Source organism: Hemiscyllium ocellatum, chromosome 7, assembly GCF_020745735.1.
Source record: "Hemiscyllium ocellatum isolate sHemOce1 chromosome 7, sHemOce1.pat.X.cur, whole genome shotgun sequence".
Taxonomy (NCBI): domain Eukaryota; kingdom Metazoa; phylum Chordata; class Chondrichthyes; order Orectolobiformes; family Hemiscylliidae; genus Hemiscyllium; species Hemiscyllium ocellatum.
In genome coordinates this window covers 21457602-21473612 of record NC_083407.1, presented here as the reverse complement: position 1 = coordinate 21473612, position 16011 = coordinate 21457602, and the positions used below count along the sequence as shown (strand labels likewise).

At 42.8% G+C, this 16011-nt stretch overlaps 1 protein-coding gene across 1 annotated transcript in view; it reads right to left on the bottom strand.

The window, feature by feature from the left end:
* epb41l5 (erythrocyte membrane protein band 4.1 like 5) overlaps positions 1 to 16011 on the bottom strand; it is a 153172-nt gene that overhangs the window by 88465 nt on the left and 48696 nt on the right. The window contains exons 2-4 of the mRNA XM_060827736.1: positions 6902 to 7006; positions 2667 to 2709; positions 26 to 104 (exon numbers count right to left, since the gene is read on the bottom strand). Coding sequence (XP_060683719.1) covers positions 26 to 104; positions 2667 to 2709; positions 6902 to 7006 — 227 coding nt within the window. The remainder of the gene's footprint in view (positions 1 to 25; positions 105 to 2666; positions 2710 to 6901; positions 7007 to 16011) is intronic.

The following is a 16011-nucleotide window of genomic DNA, read 5'->3' as shown; positions in this document are numbered from 1 at the left end:
CTACAAAAACAAAACCACACCTTACCTTGTTAACTCTTCACGAAGATTATTTGGTTCAGAGGAGTAAAACTTCACCCGCAAATGAAGACAGTACGGTGAGCCAACTGCAAGGGGCATGTTAAAATTAAACAACTCCGCACATAAACCACAACAAAAATAATCCAACTTCTTAGACACTATTTCAAATCGGAGAAAACGCAACCACTCAATCTAATCATCCAAACAGAGAGCAGAAAAGGAGTTTTAACATTCACTAACCTATTCCTTTCTACACACAGAAGATTTCTGAGGTTCCTTTGTACAACTTCTGCAGAGCCAGCTGTAGCAGCGTGAAACTTTGTGGAATTTAAAATGCAAACAAGTCACAACAAAAAGGAACTTACTTGCCTTTTTCTGCAATGGGATCTGCTGGATCAACATCACCTAATCAGAAGCAAGCCCTACCTTCAAAACTGCTCACAAGGGCTTTTGGTCAATTTGATCTTCCAGGAACGGCCATCAAATTGCATTCACTTTTTAAAAACAATTTGGTGAATCAGTGCAACATAACTTGTGTGCTTCTGTCTAAGATGTTTTTTGATCTGTATATCCCTGCTTACTATGATCTGCCTATACTACTCATAAACAAAGCTTTTCACTGTACTGCGGTATACCTGACAAAAAAATCAAATCAAATAAAATGAATGGGAGATATTTTCATTCTTGAGGTCCTCCTGGCTCAATTCCCAAATGATTAGGTTTGTTTGCACTGCTCCTTTGCACTGATTCGTGCACCTTGCCCACTTTGAATTGATCAGAAGACACAAGCACAGAACTAGGCCATTCAGTGCACTGAGTCTCCTCCACCATGCCATGCGTTCATGGTTGATCTGATAACCCTCCAGGAGAAAGTGAGGACTGCAGATGCTGGAGATCAGAGCTGAAAACGTGTTGCTGGAAAAGCGCAGCAGGTCAGGCAGCATCCAAGGAACAGGAGATTCGACGTTTCGGTCATGAGCCCTTCTTCAGGAATGAGGAAAGAGTGTCCAGCAGGCTAAGATAAAAGGTAGGGAGGAGAGACTTGGGGGAGGGGCGTTGGAGATGTGATAGGTGGAAGGAGGTCAAGGTGAGGGTGATAGGTCGGAGTGGGATGGGGACGGAGAGGTCAGGAAGAAGATTACAGGTTAGGAAGGCGGTGCTGAGTTCGAGGGATTTGACTGAGACAAGGTGGGGGGAAGGAAAATGAGGAAACTGGAGAAATCTGAGGAATGAGGAAAGTGTGTCCAGCATTCTCTCCCCCCCCCCCACCTTGTCTCAGTCAAATCCCTCGAACTCAGCACCGCCTTCCTAACCTGCAATCTTCTTCCTGACCTCTCCGGCCCCCACCCCACTCCGGCCTATCACCCTCACCATGACCTCCTTCCACCTATCGCATCTCCAATGCCCCTCCCCCAAGTCCCTCCTCCCTACCTTTTATCTTAGCCTGCTGGACACACTTTCCTCGTTCCTAAAGAAGGGCTCATGCCCGAAACGTCGAATCTCCTGTTCCATGGATGCTGCCTGACCTGCTGCGTTTTTCCAGCAACACATTTTCAGCTCTAATAACCCTCCACCCCACATTCATACCTTTTCTCTCATAATCTTAGATTCCCTTAGTGATTAAAAATCTATCTCAATTGTGAATATGTTTAAGAACCCACCCTCAACAGCAACGCTTTCCATAGACTCACTATCCCAGAAAGAAGAAATTCCTCCTCACATCTCCATTTGACATCTGCGACCCCTTCATCTGAGATCCTGCCATCAATTCTTCAACTTTCCCCACAAAAGAGGAACAATCTTTCTGCATCTACCCTGTCATGTCTCAAAGAGTCTTGTATGGTAAATAACGTCGCCTCACATTCTTCCCTCTCTCCTATCCCAGATTGGTCCAGACACCCCGCGCTCTTCCACTATTTCTCCAGCCATGTACTTCCTCAACACACTAGCATACAGGCGCTAAATATAAAGATTAAAAAGAGGACCTTAAAGTTAGGAATGTCCTCCATGATGCCTCAGTGTCTGGCTGAACGTCAAAAAAAAACTTTCCCTTCCCCACATGGACCATAACGTCTGGCAATTTTATGTTATCGCTCCTCTGAAAATGTTCTGACCTTCTTAGTTACCTCTGGCATCAACACGTATTGATAAATGCAAAGGCCTTTCTAACCACATTAATAATGAATCCCCACTCCACCTCCACACTTTCTGGTGCTTGTGAATTCATTTGTCCCACACTGCTACAGACGTGCTTTAGACTGCAACCCCTGCCCCTCATCTGGGTTATCTGGTAGTCATCAAAACTGGTTTGAAAGTGCTACCCTCCCAAAGAATTCAGCACAATCCTTCCCCCTTCCCCATGGTTGGACAACCACCCGCTTCCTAATCCATTGATTTATGCTGCAGAGTGAACACGGCACTCCCAAAAATACCCAGCTTCTTGCACATCTTACAGTGATCTCAGCCACCACTTGGCTTCGGGTCTGAACAGTCGGAGCTAATTCCTGAGCCCGGGGTGGCTGACGCACACAAAGTGTCCGAGAAGCACCAAATACCAAGAGAGTCCCTTGCACAAGATTCCCTCACTCTCAGATCCTACTTCAAGACACTGAAACATTTACAATAGCTTTGAGAAAAAAAAAACTTACTTTTCACTTGCTTCTTAATGCTCTTGGTGTTATCCAACCAATGCTGCAACATAAAATACAGATAGACATAGATTATGTTCAACAAGACCAGCAGACCGTGTAGGAGCAGTGAGCAACCCTGACTTACTCGCCCACCATACAGAGGTGTTAGTGACCTGGTACCAAACCAATCTTGCTTCTTCTCATGAACGAAGTAGCGAAACGATTCAATGCACTCACACAATGACAATATTTTCAGATTCTGAAGTAAACATATGATATACTGAACACAATTGCTCAGTTTTAAATAGCTGTTAGAGCCCATCATAACTGACTGGGGCAATGAGCTGAAGGAAATAGATCATGTTGGGGGGTGGTGGGAATGTGGAAGTCTGTTTAATTCTGGCATAGTCAGTGGCACAGGAGTAACATTAAAACACTTTCAGACAATTAAATGACAGACACCCTTCCCTTCAGTCCACTGCTCTATCATTTTGTGATGTAGAAGATAGTCCTGAAAGGTTAAGTCTTTTCTCTTCTCTTTCCACATAAGCGCTGTCTGCCCTGCTCAGTGTTCCCAGCATTTTCTGTTTTTATTGTATCTTGCCAGCACCCGCAACAATTTACTTTTGCCTCACAAGTGGCTTCCCATTTCTGATGACGATGGGACAGGAGCTGGAAAATAGTTTCCCTGCTTTTGTTTTAGCTTCTCAAATTGCTGTCTGCACAAGGTCAGCATTTTGACATTTAAAGAGGAAGAAAACGAGTTTAAAATAAAGCAGATCGATATTGGTGCACAATATGAACCTTTCCAATCTGTTGATGAAAATAAGAACTGGAATGGGTGCTGCATGAGCAGGATAATCCTCTGTATCAGTTTACTTCCCAAATTATGGGAAAAAAGGTATTCCCAGTGGATCTCGGAAACAGGTACTATTCCACCAAAGAGGGACAGTGTTTAAGAACTTTGTGCATAATGCTAACCAAGGCAGGGAACTTATAGTAGTTGTAAAAGTTCAATCGAGGGTCTGGTAAATTATCTCTAAAACTATTAATTTGTTACTATTTGTTCAAGGTCTGAGGATTAAGAAAGAAAGAAAGAAAGAAAAAACAGCAGCAAAAATGATACAGGTTACTAAACTGTCCATTTCCTTTATCATCTCCCTTTTTTGCTGTTCAGGGACAAATACCGTTGCTTAGAACCAAAGTTGATCCCAGTAAAACCGTCAGATAGCAATAAAAAGATTGTGTCAACATTTCACGTCACGTGGCTATTTTTAAAAGGAATGCAGCACTGCCTGCAGCATTTCAAAGTGAAATCAACCTTTGGAAACAGATCTACTTCCAAAAATGTTTCAATAACTCATCAAAATAAAAATCAGTCTGCCCGCAAAAGCTCGCATCAATCAGATTTAAGTAACACTTACCAATCGTCCAATGTCAAGTGAACGCTTCAAATTAGAAGTGAATTCTGGTTTGGAGTTATAAACTATGAACTGTAACCCTGTGCCCAAGGGGAAAGGGTGTTCCAGAACCAGACATGACCTTATTCCTCTGCATCCCCTCCCCGCCCACTCATCACAGGCCTGTTTTCTTTCAGCTCCTCCGCATTCCAGCGCTGGACATGCAAAAGCTCTTAGCCAAGGAACAAATGTGCGTTTTGTTTAAAAAGCTACTGAAAGCTCAAATCGTCAGCTTTCAATCTTCTTACATGAAACAGCACCCTGCATTATCCCAGCAAAACAGAGAGCCAATATCTAAATATCCTCCTCAACACTGGCTGGCAAGTTAAATTGCTTACACAGAAAATCTGCAATTCCTTCAGAGAGAGAGAGAGAAAGAAAAGTGAGTTTTGCTTCACATATTTGTTTTTATTCACTTGTGTGATGTGGGCATCGCTGGCTGGCCAGCATTTATTGCCTGTCTTTAAGTGTCTTTGAGAAGGTGGTGGTCAGCTGCCACTTCTAAACATGGCAGTCTATTTAGTGTGGGTAGCCCCACAATGAGTTTGTGGAGGGACTTGCAGGAGTTTGACCTAGTAGCAGCGAAGACATCATAATATATTTCCAAGTCAAGATGGTGAGTGGCTTGAAGGGGAACTTGCTCGTGACGTTGTTCCCATGTATCTGTTGTCTTTCTCCTTCAAGATGGAAGTGGTCACTGGTTTGGAAGGAGCTGTCAGAGGATCTTTGACGAATTTTTACAGTGCATCTTGTAGATGGTATACACTCCTGCTACTGTGTATCAGCGGTGGAGGGAACGGATGTTTGTAGATGGTGTCAAGCATCATCTACACCATCTCCTGAGTCTTGTTTGAGCTGCACTCATCCAGGCAAGTGCAGAGTATTCCATCACATTCCTGACTTGTGCCTTGTAGATGGTGGACAGGCTTTGGGGGAATCAAAAGGTGAGCCCATCAGCACAGCATTCCTAGCCTCAGACTTGCTTTTGTTGCCACTGTATTAAGCTTCTGCTCAATGGTAACCCCAAGGATATGGATAGTGGGGGATTCAGTGATGGTAATATCAGTGAATGTGAAGGGGCGATGGTTAGGTTGCCTCTTATTGGAGACGGGCAGCATGGTGGCTCAGTGATGAGCACTGCTGCCTCACAGCGCCAGAGATCCAGGTTCAATTCCTGCCTCGGGCTACTGTCTGTGTGGACATTGCACATTCTCCCAGTACCTGAGTGGGTTCCTCTGGGTGCTCTGATTTCTTCCCACAATCCAAAGATGTGCAGTTCAGGTGAATTGGCCATGCAAAATTGCTCATTGTGTTAGGTGCATTAGTCAGTCAGAGGGAAATGGGCTGGGGTGGGTTACTCTTCAGAGGGTTGGTGTGGACTTGTTGGGCCAAAGAGCCTGTTTCCATACTGTAGGGAAACTATCCTAATGGATAAAGCCTGGCATTGTGTGACGTGAATGTTACTTGCCACTTGCCAGGCCAAGTCTTGATATTGCCCAGGATATTGTTGCATTTGAACGTGGTATCTGATGAGTCATGAATGGTGCGGACCACTACAATCATCCAGACATTTGACCTTATGATGGAGGGAAGATTATTGATGAAGCAGCTGAAGATAATTGAGCCTAGCACACTATCCTGAGGAACTCCTGCAGATATGTCCTGGACCTGAGATGACTGACCTCCAGCAACTTATGACCATTTTTCTCATGCCAGCTGAGAGTTTGTCCCCTGATACCCATTGATTCCAGTTTTGCTAGAACTCCCTGATGCTACACTTGGGTGAATGAGCCTTAATGTCAAGGGCTGTCACTCTCACCTCACCTCTGGAATTCAGCTCATTTGTCCACGTTTGAACCAAGGCTGTAATAAGGTCAGGAGCTGAGTGGCCGTGGTGGAACCCAAGCTGGACATCACTGAGCAGGTTATTACTGAGCAGGTGCTGCTTGTAGCACTGCTGATGACATCTTCCATCACTTGACTGATTTTTTGAGTATAGACTGATGGGACAGTAATTGGCTGAATTAGATTTCTCCTGCTATTTATGTACTGGACATATTTGGGCAATTTTCCACATTGCCAGGTAGATACCAATGTTGTAGCAGTACAAGAACACAGCATAGCACTGAAAGCCTTACCTGTATCAGGAACATAGAAGCACTCAAACCTGGCATCTGAACATTCAGTTAAATCTTTCACAGATCAAATGCATTAAAAGGAAACATCAGGAATTTAAATGGAAGTAGGTTTTCATTATTTTCCACTTCTTCTGTGCTTACTAAGCACTGCTCGGGACCTCACAAAGGGAGGAACTTTATTTCCTGTAGGTAGAAATGAAGGGTGGCACCATTTTTGGGTCCTGCACTCAACTGCAATGTGCCACTGAGGAGACCTTCCTTCAGCCACCTCCATCTCTGGAAGTGCTGTCCACTTGCTGCTCCGCAGGCACTAGCCCAACTATCAGGGCCTACAGTTTTGGGAGGACAGTGACAGCCTCACCGGCAGAGGCAAGCACTGCCACTGCAGGAGGGCAAATGTGTTGATGCATCTATCACGCTTCCCTTGAAGGGGCTTCAATGTTTACAAATACACAGGCTACAGAGAGATAATGTGAAAAATGTGATTACCCAAAAGCGTTTTTGGGCTATTCCTTGAAAATAAAGAAATAAATCTGAGCTTCCAGTACAGAGAATTCTCAACAAATAAATTACAAAACGCTGACTAAATAATCATTTTCATTTCACTAACTGCCATATATCTATGTAGACAAGACAAATTCTTTAAGCATCTTACCGCTACTTGGGCAGAATCCATGAACCTAAGGCCAAAATAGTCTTTCTCAATGATGTCGAGATGGTACATGATTTGCTCAAAAAGCTCCTGGCCTTTCGCTTTTTTCTAAAAAAACACAAGAAAACATCGAAGCAGAATGTTCAGCAACTCAGATTTGAATAGCTTCAAATTTCAAAAGGAACCTTTGTTTTTAAACCATAAATCAGACATCAAAATTGGTTTGATTCAATGAACAAAATTAGGACAGTAATCAATAAATATTACTGACCTTTCAAAAGGATGAAAATTAGCAATTTTTCTTAAAAGCAAGCCAACATAGCCTGAATGCACTAATAAATTACACTAATGACCAATTTAAGATAAATCGGTCAGGCTGGTAGTGTTAGAAAGGACAGATTCATAAGCAGTGACCCATTCTCTACAGACTGAAGGGATTTATTTGTTCAAGCTGTCCACCTTCTTTGAATAGCCGAGGAACTTGGGGAGGTTCTTATCTGGTCCACACTGCAGTTTCCTTGTTAATAACTTGGCCAATCAGGGATGACTGGCCTACCAATTAATATCCAACAAAAGTGGCCACCGACCTCCAGTTTGAGAATTACAATTGACCCAGTGTTCACAGGCACCTACGAAGAGCGCATTTCTCGATCCCACCCCTAAAATGTAAGTTCAAAGTTTAAGATTACATCCCTCTACTCCATAAATTAAACGATATGTGAAGGAAAAGGGTTAAATTAGATTTGAGCAGAAAGTGCGGAAACAGCTCAGCAAGTCAGGCAGTATCCGTAGGAACAGAGAGGGTTAACACATCGGGGTGTTCACCTTTCATCTGAATGTCCTTTCATCAGAACCATCAACGTGAAACATTGGCTATGTTTCCCTCACCTCAGGTTCTGCCCATCTGGCTGGGCTTACCCAGCATCCAAAGAAATTTGTCTTCATTTATAAATTAAATTCACTTCCCATCCATTTACTTGGAGGTCAATGATCAGAAAGTGGTAGGAATGAGGTTTAAGATCTTAAGAAAGACACTCATTGCAAATATAGTGTGAACATTGGTAGCAGCATTATTTTTGAGAATAAGAAACTCAAGAAAAACATTTGAGTATTAATCTGTAACTAAATTAAATGAGACACTGTGTGAATGAGTGTAAGTAGACAGATCGGAGATTGACTTCAAACAGCCAATTAGGATGAATTCTTAAAGAAGAAAATTCAGAAGAGTTTCGAAAGAGTGGACAGCCAAGCTATTAGATCCAGAGTGACCAACCCAGAGCTTGGTGGGCACACTGCTACCAACCTGGGTCCATAAACCACCTCCTATTCCAGACTTTCCATCGATATAGTCCTTTCCCACTCAGATATGTATTTACCTTTCCCTGAAAGTGTTCACATCACCCACTCCATGTGATAACAAGCTCCACATACTCAATCACCTTCTGGGTAAAAGTCCCTAGCTTCTTGCTGGACATCACTGATGACTATCTCATGCTGCAAGAGTGATTACAGTCTCTGTAACAAGGGTTGCTAGCTTCACTCTTTAGATAACCGCTTACTGCACATTATCTCGGGTTACTTGCAAGAAAGAAAGCACACATTTCTTTAAAAAAAGTTGCATACGTCCTGACTGAAACAGGAATCACATCAATCAATCAATCATGTCAGTTGCAGACTAACTGTAGCCTTTAAGCCAGCTTGCTTGCAATTGGCTGGATTTTGCAGACTGACTGTGATTTTGGGCTGCATTTTGAATTCTGTATTCCGCCTGCCTGAACATTTTAACAAGCAATGTCATGGTGTTGGACAGGCGGGCAGTGCCTTTCAACCCCAGGCTGATGTGCTCCAGTAGTGAAGCGATGACAGGCATCGAGATTACTGCTTACAGTCTTCAGTCTAATGGCAGCAGTTCTAGCAAGTCCAAAATACCATGGTGCAACTGCTTAATCTGAGAGGCACCGCCTGCCTATCTTCCTCTGCATGATAAAACACAAACACATTCTATAAAACAGGACTGTCACTGAAAAACTGTGTCTGGGTGCACAGGGCACTCTTTCTCATCATTAACTTTATCTCCTCAAACGGTGCCAGAAGCGATTGTGGCAATTGCCAATGGCACTGAATGGGTTAGTGACATTAAATAAGCTATTCTATCCATTCAGACGTTATGGGCGGGGAAGGGTGTACTGAACAATCATGCCTCTCATTGACAGATTAAAAGATAACATTGCATACCTCTGAAGCAGGTGGGACTTGAATCCTGGCCTCCTGGTCTAGAGTTAGGGATATTACTACTATGCCACAAGAGCCCCATTGCCTGATTTGACACTAACGCTAACTAGGTCTCAGCTGGAAATATTGTATAGTAACCAACAGCAGGGTAAAAGCATAAGGAATAACACTATTCAGCTCTTTGAACATGCTATAGAATCATGGCCCACCATCTACCTCAGCAACACTTCTCGGATAACACTTCTATCCCTCAATTCACTTCACATTTAAATTCTGACTACTCTCAAGCTTAGTATATTCAGGGACTGAGCATTCACAGCTCACTTCAGCAGAGAATTACAACGTTTGCAACATCTTGACTGATTATTTCTCATTTCACTCCTCAATGGCCGATTACTCGTTCCAAGACCTTAACCCCCAGGACCACTTTCCCTGAAAGAAACATCTTTCCAGCACTGAGCTGGGGGAAGATGGTGGCAAAGTGGTTTTAACAGTAGATTAGTTATGCAGAAGCCCAGGCTACCCAGCAGCTAGTGGAATTTAAATTCCAAGAATAATTCTGGGCGATGAAGCTAGTTCCAATAATGAAGGCCATGACATCTATCAACAACTGTCTTAAGAACCCATCTACTCCTCCAACATACTTTGAGAGAAAAAGTAGTATTTTTCACCTGGTCTGGCCTACATGTGATTCTGGCCCCAAAACAAATGTTTTTGACCCTTACCTACCCTCTGGAATGGTTTACCATACAAGCATATTTGAAACACAAGATTCTGAGGGATCTGGACAGGTTGAGCGTGGAGAGGATGTTTCCACTCATGGGAGAAACTAGAACTAGGGATCACTGTTTAAAATTAAGAGGGTCACCATCTGAAACAGATTAGGCAAAAAAAAATTCTCTCAGCAGGTCGGGTGTCTTTGGAACTGTCTTCCTGAAAAGTCTGTGGGAGCAGATTCCTTGAAAGCTTCTCAGGCAGAGATAGATAGATTCTTCTTCAGTGAAAAGGTGAAAGATTATCAGGAACAGGCAGGACTGTAGAATTGCGGTTACAATCAGGTGAGCCATGATCTTTCTAAGCGGCAGAGCTATCTCAGAGCTGCACAGTCCACTTCCACTCCATGCTTGTCAGTTCTTATGTAAGCCACTCAGTTCGAAAATTGCGTCAAATAAATGCTGTCTGCACCAGCAACATCCATATCCCATAAAACAGTGTCCTTCACCTTTAACAACATTCTATGTTCCAATGTTATCACCTCTCAATCATCTAAAAGTCTCGTCTACTCAATCCCTTTCAGCAGAAGAGTCTCCTCCACTCCAGGAATAAGTGTAATGAACTTTTGCATTAGTCAAAATATATCCTTCCATAGCTCAGGAGACCAAAACTATATTCAGTACTCCAGATGTGGTCTCAACAAAGCTCCATGCAATAGCAGTAAGAATTTACTATTATATTCAATCCCCTTTGTAATAAAGGCAAACAAGTGTTTTCTCTCCTTGCATGTTAAATAATTTATTATAGTCTCTGAAGCCTCAAAAATATTACTTGTTGCAATTCAGATGAGGAAAATAGGGATTCAAGTATAAATCATTATCTTTCTGGCATTCTTTTTTAAAGTGAGATTTCAACACATCTGTTTGATTTAATTTTATACAAAGTAATATTAGCACAGGTAGCACATGAGGAAGGGTGGTAAAATGATCCTCAATGAGTCACTTATTGGTGTAAGAGTGATATACCTGTGGAACTTGCAACCACAAGGAAGACTGAAACAAACAGCATGAGAAATATTTAAGGGGAAGCTAAAGATAGCTCACGAGAGATAAATGAATAGAAGGACATGTCAACAGAGGTTAGTGACCGTGTGAAGACCATCACAGATCAGTTGTGTGGAATTACATGCTTTGGTGACATAGGCTGTTGGGTAATTCTGGAACAATGTCACTTCCATTCCTCCTGAAGAATTTGTCTTCTCCTGGTGCCCCATTCTGGAAGCACAAAGTAGGCATTGCACATAATTATAAGTGAAACCAATTTTCCACAGAACACTCATGGTGCTTCAAATACCTCTCCCAAGCTAAGTTCAGCTGCTGCAAAACAGGCCAAAGATCAAATTTAATGCACCAAAAGGTGCGTGATAATTTCTGAATCAAGCAGAATAACAAAAAAAGTATTTTTCCATTCAGAAATCTCCTGAAAGATATTTCCTAATAATACAACCAGTCAAAAGAAGAAGTCATTACATTCAGCAAAGCTTTTCTCTTAAGATAAACACAAAAGAGTCCCTTAGATCGGTTGAATATGCAAAGGCCTCTCATATTTGTCCACTGCATAGAAACTCTGACAATGCTGCCGAAGTCTACACAAAAGCAGCATTGTAAAACCTAAATGAATGATGGGCCAAAGCTCACAGGAATCAGGAGGCAGATTTTCTTTTCTACAAAGAAAACTCAAGTTTCATTTCTTTCCAGCCACCCACGAGTCACAATAAAACATGAAAATTCAAACAAACCAAACTGGATGCCTTTAACCACCTGAGTGCCAGTGTATCACACCGAGACCAATTTGTGTTCAAACCACAGCCAGAGGAGGGGGCAGGTGAGAAAGCTGGCAGCCTTGTACATCTGCTACAAGATATGCGGGAAAGCACTTAACCATGACCGGAGGTGGGGTGGGGTGGGGTGGGGTGCATTTGTTCAGAAGAATTAAGGACATCTGTTCTTAGTGTCAATGGATCGGTGTAAATAAGATAGTAACATTTGTTCACTTGTGGAATGTGTGGCAGTACTTCCTCCTCACCCCGAGGGCTGGAAGCTGCGTATATTTCACAGTTGGAGGTTGGAAATTGTGGTTTATTTGAAGACTCCTAACAAAACTCATACTCAATAGGAAATGAACTTGTATTTTAATAAGCTGAGTGGAACATGCACGTAATAGGACAATCCTGATACATTTTCATGTATACCACACTGAGCAGATTTGAATGTATGAAGCTCAGCTCCCTAATCTTGACCTTCTGGAATGTGAATGCCTCATTACCCTTATAGGCTAGGAAAACAAAGGCTGAAACTGACACAGTAAGAATGTTGGAAGATGTTCATACACGTGTGTGTGTGTGTGTGTGTGTGTGTGTGTGTGTGTGTGTGTGTGTGTGTGTGTGTGCGTGCGCGCGCGCGCGCGAGAGAAAGAAAGAGAAAGAGAGAGAGAGACAGGCAGGATGGGAGCTGGTGGAAAGCCATCTCGAATAGGTACTTTAACACAGGGAGGGCCTCCGACGCTGTGTTTATGTTTGCAGAACAAATCATTGCAACAAAGAAAAGGCTCCAGTTTTAAAATCGAATAGTGCAGTGCTTGCGAACAAAAGTAAATGAAGTTTGATTCAATTACTAAGGAGCAGTGGACTATTTAATCCTCTATTGTGAAGTAGAGACGGAAGAGATGACACTTAAAAGGGAAGTCAGGAGGAAAAAAAGGGGACATGAGATAGCTTTGGCAAATGGGGTTAAGGAGAATCCAAAGGGTTTTTATAAATATATTGAGAACAAAAGAGTAACTAGGGAGAGAATAGGGCCCCTCAAAGATCAGCAAGGCAGCCTATGCATGGAGCCACAGGAGATGGGGGAGATACTGGAGATACTAAACGAGTATTTTGCATTTTTTACTGTGGAGAGGAACATGGAAGATATAGAAAGTGGGGAAATTGATGGTGATATCTTGATAAATGACCAAATTAGAGGAGTGGTGGTGCTGGATGTCTTGAAATGCATGAAAGTGGATAAATCCCCACGACTTGATCAGGTGTACTCTAGACAGCTGTGGGAAGCTAGGGAAGTGTTGCTGGGCCTCTGACTGAGATATTTGTATCATCAATAGTCACAAGTGAGGTGCCAGAAGACTGGAGGTTGGCTAACATGGTGCCGCTATTTAAGAAAGATGGTAAGGACAAGCCAGGGATCTATTGGCTAGTGAGCCTGGCATTGGTGGTGGGCAAGTTGTTAGAGGTAATCCATCAGGACAGGGTTTACATGTATTTGGAAAGGGAAGGACCGATTCAGGATAGTCAACATGGCTTTGTGCCTGGAAAGTCATGTCTCATAAACTTGATTGAGTTTTTTGAAGTAGTAACAAAGTGGATTGATGAGGTCGGAGCGGTGGATGTGATCTATATGGACTTCAGTAAGGCGTTCGACAAGGGAGACTGATTAGCAAGGTTAGGTCTCATGGAATACAGGGAGAACTAGCCATTGGGATACAGAACTGGCTCAAAGGTAGAAGACAGAGATTGGTGGTGGAGGGTTGTTTTTCAGACTGGAGGCCTGTGACCAGTGGAGTGCCACAATGATCGATGCTGGGGCCTCTACTTTTTGTCATTTACATAAATGATTTGGATGTGAGCATACAAGGTGCAGTTAGTAAGATTGTAGATGACACCAAAATTGGAGGTGTAGTGTACAGCGAAGAGGGTTACCTCAGATTACAACAGGATCTTGACCAGATGGGCCAATGTGCTGAGAAGTGGCAGATGGAGTTTAATTCAGATAAATGCGAGGTGCTGCACTTTGGGAAAGCAAATCAAAGCAGGCCTTATACACTTAATGGAAAGGTCCGAGAGAGTGTTGCTGAACAAAGAGATCTTGGAATGCAGGTTCGTAGCTCTTTGAAAGTGAAATCGCAGATAGATAGGATAGTGAAGGTGGTGTTTGGTATGCTTTTCTTTATTGGTCAGAGCATTGAGTACAGGAATTGGGAGGTCATGTTGCGGCTACTTTTGGACTATTGCATGCAATTCTGGTCTCCTTTCTATCAGAAGGATGTTGTGAATCTTGAAAGGGTGTTGCCAAGGTTGAAGTTTTGAGCTGAAGTGTGAGACTGAACAGGCTGGGGCTGTTTTCCATAGAGCATCAGAGGCTGAGGGGTGACCTTATAGAGGTTAATAAAATCATGAGGGACATGGATAGGTTAAATAGGTTTAATATTTCCTGTGGTAGGGGAGTCCAGAGGGCATAAGTTTACGGGGAGGGGAGAAAAGATTTAAAAGGGACCTAAGTGGCAACTTTTTCACGCAGAGGGTGGTACATGAATGGAATGAGCTGCCAGAGGAAGTGGTGGAGGCTAGTACAATTGGAGCTTTTAAAAGACATCTGAATGGGTATATGAATAGGAAGGGTTTAGAGGGATATGGACCAAGTGCTGCCAAATGGGACTAGATGAGGTTAGGATATCTAGTCAGCATGGATGGGTTGGACCAAAGGGTCTGTTTCCATGCTGTACATCTCTATGACTCTAAGTGAATCAAGTCGCAGAAATTTACCCTGCTGTGAATTAGTCCAAAAAGTAGGAAACGATTTAAAACCACAACAGGAAGTTCAGTGCAGATAAAGAATTCATGCAGGTGTATTTCAAATAAAAAAAAGAAAAACAATAACAATCACCATTCAATTGTGCCTTCCACAATCCCACATTTAATAGTAATAGAGTCACAGTGTTGTACTGCATGGAAACAGACCCTTTGGTCCAACTTGCCCATGCCAACCCAGATATCCCAAATTAACATATTCCCATTTGTCTGTGTTTGACCCATATCCCTCTAAAACTTTCCTATTCATATACCCATTCAGATATCTTTGAAATGTTGCAATTGTACCAGTCTCCACCACTTGCTCTGGCAGCTCATTCCATACATGCACTACGCTCTGCATGAAAAAGTTGTCCCTCAGGTCCCTTTTAAATCTTTCTGCTCTCACCTTGAACCTATGCCCTCTAGTTCTGGACTCACCTACCCTGGGGGGGAAGACCTTGTCTATTTATCCTATTCATGTGCCCTATTACTAAGCCAGTTTCTGATCCATCCTGCCAAATTTCCTTCAATTCCGTGTGCTTTAACCTTCTCAAATCAGTCTCCCATGTGAGATCTTTTAAAAGATTTGGTAAAATCCATATAAACTCTACATCAACTGAACTTTGCTCATCCACACACTTGCCCACATTTTCAAAAAAATTCTAACAAATCTGTTAGGCATGATCTCAGTCTGACAACGCCATGTTGACTATCCCAAATTAACCTATGCCTTTCTAAGTGGCTATTAATTTGCTCTTTCAGAATTCTCTCCAATAGCTACCTGACCACTAAACTGAAAGTCATCAATCTGTAATTTTCTGATTCGTCTCTACAACTTTTCTTAAAAGTGGACCACATTAGCTATCCTCCAATCCTCTGGCACCTTCCCCCATGGTTAGAGAGAAATTAAAAACTTGTATCAGACACCCTAAAATTTCCTGCCCTACCTCCCACAGCAGCCTGGGATGTAATTCATCCAGGCCTGGCGAGTTAGAGTCAGAGATATACAACAATGAAACAAACACTTCGGTCCAACTCTTCCAAGTCAATTAGATATCCGAAATAAATCTAGTCCCATTTGCCAGTATTTGGCCCAATTCCCTCCAAACCCTTCCTGTTCAAATACCAGGCGCCTTTTAAATACTGCAATCATACCAGCCTCCACCACTTCCTCTGGCAGCTCGTTCAACACATGCACCACCCTCTGCATGAAAAAGTTGCCCCTCAGATCCCAAATAAAATATTTCCCTTTCACCTTAAACCTTTGCCATCCAGTTTTGGACTCCCCCACCCAGGGAAAGGATCTTGGCTATTCACCCAATCCGTGCCCCTGATGATTTTGCAAACCTCGATAAGGTCTCGCCTCAGCCTCCGACACTCCAGGGAAAACAGCCTCAGTCAGTTCAGCCTCTCCCTATAGCTCAAACCCTCCAATCCTGGCAACATTTTTGTAAATCTTTTCTGAAGCCTTTCCAGTTTCACAACATCTTTCAGAAAGCAGGGTGACAACAGAAATGTCCCAAGACAATTTACAGAATAAAAT